The 14433-nt window shown below is 37.7% G+C and overlaps 1 protein-coding gene across 5 annotated transcripts in view; it reads left to right on the forward strand.

The window, feature by feature from the left end:
* LOC113570368 (protein transport protein Sec24A) overlaps window positions 1-4814 on the forward strand; it is a 54997-nt gene extending 50183 nt beyond the window's left edge. For all 5 annotated transcript variants that reach the window (XM_035526961.2, XM_035526962.2, XM_035526960.2 and 2 more), the window contains 6 exons: window positions 1059-1234; window positions 1643-1780; window positions 2137-2241; window positions 3343-3435; window positions 3568-3671; window positions 3786-4814. In XM_035526961.2, the coding sequence (XP_035382854.2) occupies window positions 1059-1234; window positions 1643-1780; window positions 2137-2241; window positions 3343-3435; window positions 3568-3671; window positions 3786-3900 (731 nt within the window). In that variant the 3' untranslated portion in view covers window positions 3901-4814. The remainder of the gene's footprint in view (window positions 1-1058; window positions 1235-1642; window positions 1781-2136; window positions 2242-3342; window positions 3436-3567; window positions 3672-3785) is intronic.
* Window positions 4815-14433: the final 9619 nt, after the last annotated feature.

The raw sequence follows: 14433 nt of genomic DNA on the forward strand, positions 1-14433 counted from the left end.
GAACAAAACTTCTAAATTACTAGGCTTTTGAGGTTTTTCCCCTAGTCATGTACATTTTTAAAAAATAACTTGAAGAAAAAACTTAAACATGCAGAACAGCTCAAACTAAAATTTTAGTATCATTACCTTGTCATAAATAAGGTTGGTTTCTGTAGAGCCTAACATCCATTGTTCTTTACCTTATTCAGTCATTACAAGTCATTTTAAACAAATAAAACTTCATTTGGAAGCTATTAATACCAGTCAGCTCAACACAAATGGACTGACACACAGTAACTGCCATTTTCAACTGCCTTGAAATAGTCAAATTACATTTAGCCTAATATATAAACAAAAACAATAACATAACCCTGCAAAAATTAAAGGTTTTTATCCCAATGATGGAAATCTCGTTATAATTTTTGTGACAGCATGACTGTTATTGGTTTTGCATGTCACTTCATTGAGCTGTCCTCTCTTACATTTAGTTTAGATTTAAACATGATAGAATCACAATTTTTATTTTGTAAAAGGTTCATAATTTTCTTCAAGCAGTTATGGTCACAACAGATGAGCAATGTTACAGCATCTTTTTCATGTCATTTTAGTAAACTACTTAAAGTGATTAGAGTAATACTGAATTGCGTCTACAAAACTAGCAGAAGAGAAGTTCAATTGAAATGGAAATATGTATTGTACCATTTAAAAATTGAAAAAGTGAAGCTCTGGCAAACTTTAGCTTGTAGACTAACAAAATGGGACACATTCTCACTGGATAATTCTAAAAGTTCATGTGTGGATGATTAAATCAGCATAGTGGACAAGCCTATAACGACCTTCCTTGAGTATTTTAGATTGATGCATGTGATATGCATGTATTTATAAAAGTTTTTATTTACGTTTTTTTTATTATTATTATTAGGTTTTGCCCTTTTTGCCTCTGCTTTATCTTTGACGGAACTCGGAGCAAGATACAAAAAACTTCTCTTCAGTTGGGCCATGCGGAAATGTGGAGTCCCACGCTATTATCATATATCATCATGTATGTAGTAAATGTATGTATGCATTTCCCTCTGCAGCTGTGGATCGCTCAGTGACAGCTAGCCTGACTGATGCCCGTGATGCCATGACCAATGCTGTTATTGATTCTCTGACATCCTACCGTACCTCAGTGCTGGCCATCCAACAGCCTGGTCTGCTTGCCCCTGCCTGCCTGCGGCTCTTGCCTCTGTACATCCTAGGCCTGCTTAAACAGGTTCTCCCTTCCAGTGTTTTCAGATATATTCCATATAAGGCTCAGTCCAGTGGTCAAAGGCCAATTGTCACTGCCCACATTTTTATTATATACCAGATAGTGTGTGCTGTGAAATTTGTCTTAGTGTATAGGTGTTTTGTGCGTCTTTTTTTTTTGTTTTTTTAAATAAAAAAATATATATATATTTTTAAGTCAAAGATTGTGTGCTTTTATAGATTTGGTTTTACTCATATCACTTACAGTAAATGACCATGATATTTGTGATGTTTTAGTTCATTTTTTAAATGATAATTAAACAGGTTCTGCTACCCATAATAAGCATGCATCTTCAGGCCTGCCAGATCCTTCATTGTGAAGCAAAAAGAGACTGGATTACTAAATTGCTAAGACTCAAGTTTTTCTTGGCAGAAAGCATTCCGGACAGGGACCAGCACCCGGCTGGATGACCGTGTGTTTGCCATGTGTCAGCTGAAGTGTCAGCCATTGGCTTACCTCATGTACTTGGTGCATCCTTCCTTGTATCGCCTGGACACCTTGATTAATGAGGTGAGAGAATGTTTAGTTTTGCTGTAGCATGTTAACTCTCAGTCCAGTCCTTGAGGGCATCAAGCCAGATCAGGGGGGGTCTGGCTCAGGATTTTTGGAAGCTTCCAGCAGAGTAAATAGGTGGACTGGACAGGAGCCTTTGTGTAAATATTGTATTTGTTGAGACTTGCTTTCAGTAGCATGTGTATAACTTTTTTTTAATTCTTTATTAGGTTGTTTTAATGCTGTCTGTGTGTGTGGATTGATCTTAGATTGTTATTGTTGCAGTTGTCTTCAACAATATTGGAACATCATTGCTCATCATTATTTCTTAGTTGATTTGCTCCTTTTTGTTTTTTATTGTCCTTTCTCCACAGGGGCCACAGAACATCGACGATCACATCATTTCTCAGCCCAGAGTGCTGCAGCTGTCTGTGGAGAAGCTCATCAGGGAGGGGGTTTTCCTCATGGATACAGGCTCAGTCAGTGCTGAATAGTGCACACATTTCTTCATTTAAAATAAATAAATACATTTTTAAATGTTCATTCCAAAACACTCCCAAAATGAATGACCCACCCAGTATTCTATAGTACCCAGCTGTAATCACCGAGTCCATGTTGTGTCTATCCATCCAACCACGAATGTTATTACTCTTCTGTTTTTCCATCAAACTTTATAATTAACATATGTTAGCATTATAATGTTGGGCCACCTAATTATAATAACACTTTTACTCACCAATTTCTCAAGTAATGTAATTGCAAACTTATCAGTTTCCACTATATCCATTACTATTAGAAATACAAACAAATGTCAGTAACTATTGCAGTGAATAATTAATGAAATCATGTTATGTTATGTTTAGTAATCACTGTTAAATTTGCTTGTTGATGTATTGGGATTACAAAATGACATCACTTTATTACAGATATTCATATGCATTTGCACGTATATAAGTGCAACTTTTAGGGACTGGTATACAGGGTTCTACCAGGTTTAGATTATATTTTCCTTCATTTCTCTCCAAAGAGGCCCAAATCTTTTTTCCTTGTGGTTCCTTTTAAAGAGGAGAGCTCCCTCCCTTCTTGAGTCTTCTTAAAGAGGCGGGATCTCCCCCTTCCTTCAGTGTCTGTCAGTACTTAGTAGTATTCCACCACCACTTCTATCTGTTGTGTATAGCAGCTTTTTAAAAAAAATGTTCAAATAAAGTGCAAGTAATAATAAACTACTGTTTTACAAAGACTTCATGGGCCATTCAGCACTGCAAATTCTCCCAATATAGTCCAGTAGTTCCTGGCTTCAGTCTATTTACTGTTAGTAAAGCCAGCTTGGAAGAGTTATTTTAAACATTGTCTAATGATGGGTTTTCACTAATCCCAGCCAAGACCTTATTACAATTATTTTCCATTATTTAGAATTCTGTATAGTAGGGAAGAACCTACCACTGCAATGTGAATTCTTACTGATCTTAAAGGGGCAAAATTTAGAAATGTAAGATTCCATATAAACAATTGGTGTCAAACTGCTATGGTTACAAAAGTTTACTGCCAAGAATGATCTTCTGTTGTCTTTGACTTTTTAGGAGTTTTATTTCTGGGTTGGAAGAAATTGTAACCCAGTTTTCCTGAGACAAGTGCTTGGAGTCCAGAGCTATGCAGATGTTCCCCTGAACATGGTTAGCCATTATTGCATGTTTTTAATTAATGGAATGTGAACCCATCAAAAGTTCAGAATGTTACATTTTGTTTAAAATTCCCAGAGGAATCTCTGAAGTTGGCAGAACAGTGCTCTGCTTTGTATTTCACAGAATCATCTGCCAGAGTTAGATACAGCTGAGTCTGGAAGAACACGAGCTTTCATTGGTTGGCTGAGAGAGCAACGGCCTTTTTATTCTGTTTTGCATGTTATCGGGTAGGCATTCTTGTCTTGTATAGATCATTTGCAAAGTTCATAAGTGAATAAATATGAAATGAAATGAGGGTATAATCAACTAATTTCAATTTTAACTTGTCATTTATAATACAGAGAGGAAAGCCCCCTCAAGTCCATTTTTATGCAGAACATGATTGAAGACCGGACAGAGTCTGCCCTGTCTTATTATGAATTTCTGCTGCATGTGCAACAGCAAGTCTCCAAGTAAAGCCACTGAGTGGAAGATTATAGATGATGGATCACTCAGAAGAGCTAAGCAATTGTCATCCCCAGAGCCTCCCTCATCTATAGAAACACACTAAACTGTGTTTGTTCTCAATGCCTTCTCTTTTGATTTCCCATAACCAGCTTATCTCAAACAAGTTATGCAATGAATTTTCTCATAGATAATACTACTTTACTCCTTCCTGCAACCATCTAAGAGAAATTCTATAAAATTTGCAGTCTGCAGAAAAGTTGAGAGAGATTGTCACATTAATATGAACTGACATTGCTGAAAAAGAACAGTAATGATTGCTAGTAATGAAGTACTGATATTTAGCATTATGCTAATGCCTTTGTGCAGGAGTGTTGGTATTTTGGGGGACTAAAGTTGGATCCCAGCAAATAAATCATATTTCAATCATCTGAGTTGAATAAAGTTGTATTTGTTGCAGAGGGATTGAGGGTCTGTTTGGCATTCTTCTCATATGTCAAACAAATCTGTTGGCTTTATTACACCTATATCGGTAGGTGAGCCAGTGGTTTCTAAGTTATTGTCTTTCCATTTATTGACCAAGTGCTAAGTGAATTACTCCTTTCTATAATTTCCTTGTAAAATTTTCCCTCACTCTGATTTTTTTAAATGGGAATCTCAAGTTAATTACATTCTGTATTTACCTTGTATGGGAACTTATTTTTTTATTGTAAAACTTTGTTACAATACAGACACTATACAAGTATATGGTTTTTAATAGGATGTGGAAATTTCTTTATCACATCACAAAAACATTGTGATCTTTAAATCATGCTCTAACCTGTATATTGATAAATCTACACTATTATACTTGGAATTGTTGACTTTAGTATGATTATATTCACATGTAATTATGAGAACAAATAAAGTGTTCGGGCCTTTTGTAAGATCTAGTGATGAGCTTATGTCATGTATGAAGGAGGAATTTTGAAAATGGGTTTGTGTTTTAAAGAATAATTTAAGCTTGTTCTATACTTATGTTGATTACCCCACAAAAGCCTTTTTTAATGTCATTATGCACTTTTTTGGCATATTTATAGGTAGGGTGTTATAAATCCATCAGAAAATGTGTGACGTGTTAGAAAGACTAGTTTATTTCAAAATCGACACTTTGAAGACATGCAGAACCTTTATCAGAATAAGTCCATGCATAGCTGTTGTTAAAGTACTGTTTTGAAGTAGTAATGAATGAAATGCTCAAATGAAATTTATATGACCTTTTTTAATGAATGAATGAAAAATCCATGTGAGTAAACAATTCGAGAAGCAGACTGAATATTACTCAAGGCTACTCAAATTAATCAAGGCCCTTTTGAATTTTATTTTTAATTACAACATTTAAGATCAACAGTTTTGTACATCATACATTTTGTATCAACATTTCTTAAAAGATTAAATCATAGTTCTGTATTTAAAAAAAAAAAATGACCATGAGCTTATTCTTACATAATTTGTTAAATGCAAGGTTGATTTTAATTTCTTTTTTCATTGATCTACAAAGGGAACCTATCAAAATCTATTTGAAACAAAATGGGTACATTGTCTTATGCATAAAGTGACTTGATTGTCCCCCATTTTCAGTTCATTTGGGTAGGATGGTGAAAAACAGGTGATGAAAATTAGCTTTCAAGGGCACCTAAACTTAAAATAAGATCGCAAGTGTCATTTGTTCAAAGGTGGCATGAAATTTATGCCATAGAGATTTGGTATCATGTCCCGGTGGCAGTAGTTTGGATCTAGACATGCAAGAGTAAATTTTTGGATAAATGTAATTATACCTCTTGGAGGCCCTTCTCCATTGTAAAACCATGAATGAAACAACCACTAGCATTATAGAAAGGACAGGCAATACCATGTCCTAACTTGTCTTACTTCTAGACCTTGAATTACTCAAAGCCTGCAGTTTGTCAATCTATTAGCCATAAACAAAGCCATACTACATTCAGTGGCGAAGGCTACACGTAAACTGAACATATTTTCCTATTTCTAAACACAAGTTCCTCTTATTGGTGCTAAAAAAAAAATACTACACCCTGTACTGGTGCAAAAGTGGCTAGCCAGATAACATACCTGACATCACAGGAAGGGGCTGGTTTCTCTCTCTTCTTTTGATTTTAACGCATTTGCAATGTGTACAATACAGGTGTTGCAACTCTTCTTTTGCATCTACACACTGCAACAGCTATTCCGAGCTTTCTAAGTGCCTTAAACACTATTGCAGTGCACAACATCATGTTTTTAACCCACATGTACAGAATGATAGAACAGTTTCTAAGACATGTTTAAGTAAAAATGTTTTTACAAGTGAGAACAAAGTTGTTAACAAATGTTAAAGCATTTGCAATTTGTTCAATAGTTAGTTGCAATTCTGTTCTTTTGATTCTACTTGCACTAAAAAAGCTTTTCCAATCATTCTAAGCACCTAAAACACTCACTGCACGACGGTGTTTTAAACGAACATGAAAAGAGAACACTTTCTAAGACATGTCTCAAGTAAAAACAGTGCTTCTAAGTGAAAACAAGCTGTTTCATCACATTTTTACAATAAAGTTAGTTGCAACTCTGTTCTCTTCCTTCTGCAGGCTCTGGAACAGCATTCTACACACCTAAAACACTGTTGCATTGCAAAATATATCAATTTCAACCAAGATGAGCTTCAAGTGGCCAATTGAAAACAAGCTTTTTCATCACGTTTGCACGTTGCACAAATCAGTTACTTGCAACTCTGTTCTTTTGCTTCTACATGCCCTGAAACAGCATTTCTGAGACATTCTGCCACCTGAAATATTGGGTCATTGCACAATATAGTGTTTTCAGCCAACACGTACAAAATGATTAGAGTACACTTTCTAAGTCGAGATTCAAGTGAAAAGTGTTTTCAAGTGAGAACAAGCTGTTTCATCATGTTTACAATGCATACAATACAGTTAGTTGCAACTATGCTCTTTTTGAGTTTCAGGTAAAATCATTGTTTACAAGTGAAAGCAAGCTATTTTAAAGTGTTTGAAATGAGTACAATTCAATTAGTTGCAACTCTGTTATTTGCTAATTTTCAACCGATATGTACAGAATAAGACACTAAAGTATATTTTATGTCAAAACAGCCAAGTAAAAATAAGCTGTTCTGTCATTGTTGTATTGTGAACAATAAAGTCAGCTGCAACTTTTTTCTTTTGCTTCTACATGCTATGAAACAGCTTTTCTAAGGATTCAAGGCCTCTAAAACACTACTTCAGTTAAAGGAAACATGTTTGCAACCAACATGTAGAGAATGACAGAGAACATGTTCTAAAAAGCATGTCAAATCAGTGTTCCCAAGTTTTGTCATGGTTGCATTGTGAACAATACAGTTAGTTGCAAATCTGTTCTTTTGCATCTACATGCTCTGAAACATAATTCCAAGCATTCTAAGTGCCTAAAACACTGTTAGACATTGTTATGTGCCAGGTGTGCACGTTTGTGTTTTGTATTGGTTTTGTATGTGTTTTGTATTCCCTGTTACAGGTAAACCAATAAGAAGCCTGGTGGGCTGAGACGGAGGCGGGTCTGCTGCTTTAAAGGCGGATCTCCTGCGAAAGTGTGTAGCACTGATTTGAGTTATTATTTAGGGCATTTTGTAAAAGTATGCATTGCTGATTTGGTGCATACTTGACAGTTATTACTTAAGGCATCTTGTGACAGTATATGAACGATACTGCTTAGTTTACTTACAAGATTGCTGTTATGTTTCCACTATCTGTCAGGTTACGGGTGACTTCAATATACAGATGTCATAGATTAGGGGCAGGTGCCACTTAGTTGCATTGTTGATCAAGAAAGGTATGTGGTAGGCAGGGAAGCTGGTTTATTCTTTTCTTTTCCTTGGCACCGTCCATAACGTCCACCCATACTTTATGGTTACTCACTAGAATTGTTCTTATTCTTTGACGTATGTGCTCTTGCCATTAAAAAACACTTTGTACCATCTATTTAAAGGAAAAATAGTTAATGCAAGTGAAAACAAGCTTTTTTAACATGTTTGCAATGTGCAAATTGCAAGTAATTGCAAATCTGTCCTTTCACATCCACCCACTACAAAACAGCTTTTCCAAGCATTGTAATAGACTTATGCACTGTTTCAGTGCAAGACATACTGCTTTTAGCCAAAAGGTAAGTTATCATATGAAAACACTTCGTAAAATGTATTTCAAGGGAAAACTTTGTACTCAATTGAAAATGAGCTGTTGTAAATCTTTTGTAGTTTACACATTGCAAGTAATTGCAACTTTTTCACTTCCGCCCAGTACGAAACATTTCCAACAGAATAAATGGCTTTTACATAGTTTCAGTGTAAGCAAACTTTTTAATCAAAATGTATGATAAACATTTTGCAAGTGAAAACAAGCTGTTTTGACATGTTTGCAGTGTGCACATTGCAAGTGATTGCAACTCTGTTCTTTCACTTTTCACCATAGTGAATAGTATTTCCAAGCATTGTAATCGACTTATACACTATTTCCGTGTAAGACATACTGTTTTTAACCAAAATGTAATGCATGATAAGAAAACACTTTGTGACATGTTCTTCAAGTGAAAACTTTGTGCTCAATTGAAAATGAGCGGTTGTAAAACATTTGCAGTGTACACATTGCAAGTAATTGCAACTCTGTTCTTTCACTTCTGCTCACTACGAAACAGCATTTCCAAGAATTATAATCGACTTATACACTGTTTCAGTGCAAAACATACTGTTCTTAACCAAAAAGTAATGCAAGATAAGAAAACAATTTATAACATGTATTTCAAGTGAAAACAATTTATGCGAGTGAACAAAAGCTGTTTTGACATGTTTGTAATGAGCAAATTGCAAGTAATTGTAACTCTGTTTTCATTTCTGCCCACTGCAAAACAGCAATTCCAAGCATTGTAATAGACTTATGGACTCTTTCAGTGGAAAACATACTGTTTTATCAAAAATGTAATGCATGAAAAGAAATCACTTTGTGACAGGTATATCAATTGACAAAACTTTAAGGACGCGTAAACAAGGTGTTTTAAAACATTTGGAATGTACACATTGTAAGTAATATCAGCTCTGTTGTTTCACTTCTCACCACGAAATAGTGTTTTCAAGCATTGTATTAGACTTATACACTATTTCAGTGGAAAACATACTGTTCTTAAACAAAATGTAATGCATAATAAGAAACAATTTGTCACATGTATGAAGTGTAAAAAGCTTAAGGAAGTGTAAACAAGGCGTTTTAAAACATTTGCAATGTACATATTGCAAGTAATATCAACTCTGTTCTTTTACTTCTCACCACTTTGAAACAGCGTTTCCAAGCATTGTAATAGACTTATACACTGTTTCATTGAAGAACATACTGTTTTTAACTAAAACGTAATGCAATATAAGCAAACACTTTGTAACATGTATTCTAAGTGAGAACTTTATGTAAAATTGGGAAAAAAAGCAGTTTTAACACATTTGCAAAGTACACATTGCACATAATTGCAACTCTGCCCACTACAAAATAGGGTTTCCAAGCATTGTAATAGACTTACACACGATTTCTGTGCAAACATGCTGTTTTTAAACATTAAATAAGTCAAGCGAGGGGGTCTACGTTTTCGTCTAAGCGTCCTCTATTTGATGAAAGAGCTGCCAATCACGCCGCTTGCCCTGGAAACACCTGGGAAGTAAATGCTAGGCAACCCCCCCCCCCTTCCCCCTTCACACATAGGTGAGAATTGCTGTCACTGCAAGACACTGGCCCAGCAATGGCCAATAGAAATCAATATCAAATAGAAAAGTGGGGGGAGGGCTAATGCTTTATTCAGGAACACCTTTGCGTCAGTAACGTGCATTTAGAGTTAACCAAAGCCTGCATATTTTGGGTTTGCTTACGAAGGAACAGAACGTGTGTTTTTATGCAAAGCAGTGAACACGCAATTAAAGAACTTTACTAACACTCTATATACCATTTAAACATGTAACGCAGTTGTTTTGATGGTAATAGAATTTTCTGTGACAAAATCTGAAGTTACCTTATACCGGAAGAATGCTTTAAAAGGCCATTTAAAAGGGCAGGCACGTTGTTGTGGAAATTTAACCGAAAAAACACTGTCGTTAGCGTGGGATTTCTGGCAAGCAGATGCATGTAGACGGCTGTAAATCAGTAATCAGGTACTTGTATTAGTCCTAAGAAATGTTAGGTTGATAAATGTACTATACTTTAAGAATATTCAATGTTATCAATAATTTATTTGAGTATGCTAGTTTCGGCCCGAAACTAGGGGGCATTGGTGCATAAGGGGGTTAAAGGCCTACGCACTGTTTACTGTCAGTGCTTCAGTGTTGCTAGCAGATAGCCTAGCGCAATGGTTTTGACGCTGTTTGGCGAAACTTGTACAACCATAAGAATGATTTGATCGCCAATACTTTTGGACATCATGGAAAGGAAGAGGTTTGTGTGGAGTTAACCCTAACCTAACCCTACCCCTAACCATAACCCTAACCTTAACACTAACCCTAACCGCAGCCCTAACCCTAAACCTAACTCTAACCTAACATTGTCACTAACCCTAACCCTAACTGTAACCCTAACCGTGTCCTAACCATAACCGTAACTCTAACCCTAACCATAACCCTAACCCTAACTCTAACCTAACCCTTACCTAACTGTAAGCATAACTGTAACTCTAACCCTAATCCTAAAGCTAAACCTAAACCTATCCCTAACTTAATGCTAACCTAACCTTATCACTAACCCTAACATTATCACTAACCCTAAGTGTAACCCTAACCGTGTCCTAACCATAACCGTAACTCTAACCCTAACCCTAAACCTAACTAACCCAACCCTAACCCATACCTAACCCATACCTAACCCTAACTCTAACCCAAATCTTAACCCTAATGGTAAGCCTAACCATAACCTAACTGTAAGCGTAACCCTAACCATAACTCTAACCCTAACCCTTAACCCTAACCCTAATCCTAAACATAACCATAACCCTATCTGAATCCCATCGTAACCTAACCGTATCCATAACTCTAACCCTAAACTTAACCTAACAGTAACTATAAAACCTAACCATAATCCTAACCTTAACCCTAACCCTAACCGTACCCTAACTGTAACCGTAACCATAACTCTAAACCTATCATTAAACCTAACCCTAACTGTAACCTAACCATAACCCTAACCCTAACCAATCAGTAACCATAACCCTAACACTTTGGGATCAAACTTAGTCTTGTTGCACTGAAACAATTTTTATGGTGAATAGAATGCTTGGAAATGTTTCATACTTTGCCGAAGTGAAAGAACTGAGTGGAAATTACATGCAATGTCTTGAATGGAAATAGTGTTTAAGGTAGTTAGAGTGCTAGGAAACGTTGTTTCATAGGATACAGAAGTGAATGAACAGACTTGTAATTCCTTGCAATGTGCACAATGCAAACATGTTACAACAGCATCTTTTCATTTGCACAAACTGTTTTCACTAGAAATATATCTTAGAAAGCATTTTCTGATTGTGCTAAACAATGTATTGAAGTATTGTTTAAAGCGATTAAAATGCCTTGAAAAGTTGTTCCAAAGGTGTTTGGGTTAGGGCTAAACTTTGTTCACTTCAGATACATGTTACAAAGTGTTCTTATCTTGCTTTACATTTTGGTTAAAAACAGTATGTTTTTTACTGAAACATTGTATAAGTCTATTACAATGCTTGGAAATGCTGTTTCAAAGTGGTGTGAAGTGAAAGAACAGAGTTGATATTACTTGCAATGTGTACATTGCAAACGGTTTAAAACTCCTTCTTTAACACTTCCCTTATCATTGTGGAGGAAAAATCAATAGGACTCGAGCCAGATGTGCAGATGAGTGAGCTTTATTGGATCTGTCCCTTATGCGTCGAGGGAGAGAAGCCTCAAGCTTCTCTCTCACATGAGTTCATATACCCCCACCATTCCCCATTGTTCTCTCATGTGCTAATGTTGTGACTCCTGGTGCCAGGCATCTCAACCATCCTTGAACATTCTTTCCTGCTAAAAACAAGTTGTTACTCCCTGCTACTGCAGCCCTGCCCAGCAACAGCTAAGCGATCACTGTCATACTCCATCACTTCTCTATTCACCTTTCTTGCAGACTGCTCAAGACAATGGCAAAGGTTATATATTTCTTACTTTCTCTTTTAAGCAAGCATTAAGCATTTTCCCTCACATTTCCCCCCTGTGATCACACATTATCACTACCTAACATGTTTTTGCAAATAAGTTTATTCAACTTATTTGAAGCTAGTCCTCAAACAGGTAACATGCGTAATAATAAAGTTAATGAATGCATTTCTAAACATCAGGATCCATCATCCAGTCGGGAAGAGGGTTTAAATCTGGTTCCTCATTGGGGTCGAAGTCATTCTGCAGCTCCAGGTCATCTACCTTCCCGTTATTATAGGGAAATGACAACAGTTGCAGAGCAGTAGTTGGGCTATAACCCTGGAACAACAGGACACCTCACACGGAGCAACACACAAAAGCAATAATACCACACAGATAACAGGGATGAAAACTCTGAGTAACAGCTGGCCCCATGGGCCCCACTGCTGCTGAAGTTGAGATAACCAAGATTCTACTTCTGGAGGGGGAGGTATACCATCTCTCATGGCCGTAATTAAATCGGTTAAGTTATGATGACCATCTGGAATGTAAAAACAACAGTCAGTCCCCAACACTTTGCATACTCCCCCTTCCTTTGCTAAATTGTGTCGAGAATAAGCTTGTGTTGAAGGACAGCAGTGCGAACAGTAGACAACTCCCTGTCTATTGTTCCTAAAGCCACTTCAGTTTCATTTTCTAAACATTGTGTCTGCCATGCCAGCCCGCTTATTTTTTGCAAGGTAGCAGTGATGCTGCTGCCAGGCAGTAGGGCCCAACCTATTGTTGCCCATGGGGTCATCCAGGGGTCCCATAGATGATATCCACGCCACCAGTGAAGCATGGTCGCTTCTCGTTTTGTCCTACTTGAGTGTTTGTTTTGAACTGTCTCTGATGGACTAAGGAATCTGACTGGAGGAGCCACTAGTTTCTGGGCTCATCAGGGCCAATAACAGAAGGATCAGCAACCTGTCAAGGGAGGTGAGGGTCGATCGGTCTTGATACCTTAGGGATGAGAGGGTGGCACACTGCCTTTTCCTCCCTACTCCCCCCTTAGTTCAGTCACCTTGTTACCTCTCTGGATCAGGAGCTCTCTTACAATGTGATGCGTGCATCCACGTTTCCCTTCCTTGAACCTTAACAGCGGTGTGAGTGGTCAGAAGAACCTGTGCTGGTCCCAAACTGGTTTGTTCCACCGGCTTCTTCTAAGGTCGCTAATCACCACCCAGTCCCCGGGCTTCAGGTCATGGAGTGGTCCGTCTGCTTCTGCAGGAAGATTTGCCTTCACTTGGAGCTGGATCTGAGAAAGAGATTTATGCAGTCTAGCACAATAAGAATGCATGACATCAGATATGGCTGCTTCCAGCTGGTTAACTGCTCCCATTCCTCTGAATCCTGCATTTGGTGGGCGTCCGAACAGAATCTCATACGGGCTAAGACCGTGTTTTGCCTTTGGCACCATCCTCATGCTCATGAGCACCAGTGGGAGGGCCTTAGTTCATGCTAGGCCTGTCTCCTGACATGTTTTTGCCAATTTGGATTTGAGTGTGCCATTTTCCCTTTCCACTGCTCCACCACTAGCGGGGTGGTAGGCGAAATGCTGGTGCATGTCTATTGCATAGTATTTTCTTATCATGTCTAATGCCTAATTCATGAATAGGGTACGGTTATCACTGGAGATTCTGTTGGGAATTCCCCACCTGGGAATAATTTCGGTCAACAAAGCTTTTTCCACCACCTCAGCGTCCTGCTTCCCTGTAGGAAACACTTCCATCCATTTAGAAAACATACACACAATATGAAGGAAGCATTTTTTCCCTTTGCTCGGTGTTAATTCTATGAAGTCCATTTGTAGGTGTTGGAATGTTTCTTGGGGTGGAGGGTGTGCCACCTGAGCCACTGACTGTCCTCATCCTACATTGTTCTGTGCACATATAATACAGCGACTACAACATTTTTTAGAGTAAGTTGTAAATCCCTTTGTATACTAATGTTTCAATATTTGTTCTGTCATCACCCCTTTGCTCATGTGCATATGCCCGTGAGCAATGGTAGCCATATAAGGAAACATGTAGCATGGTAGGTAAGGTATGCCATTGGGTCCATGCCATATGTTATCACTGAGAGTGCATCCAGCCCTTTTCCAGGTGGTCTTTTCTTCTGCTGAGGCACTTTGCTGCATTTGGGATATTTTGAGAGTGGGAGTAATGGGAACTGACACGCCTTGTGGTGTCACTGGAAGCCTGGCGGCACTTTTTGCTGCAAAGTCAGCACGGTGATTCCCTTTTGACGCTTTGTCTGTGCCTTTTAGTATGAGCTGTGCACTTACACACAGCTATAGCTGTTGGTAAGGTGATTGCATC

Source organism: Electrophorus electricus, chromosome 8 (genome assembly GCF_041902795.1).
Source record: "Electrophorus electricus isolate QZ-2024a chromosome 8, ASM4190279v1, whole genome shotgun sequence".
In the NCBI taxonomy this organism is placed as follows: Eukaryota; Metazoa; Chordata; class Actinopteri; order Gymnotiformes; family Gymnotidae; genus Electrophorus; species Electrophorus electricus.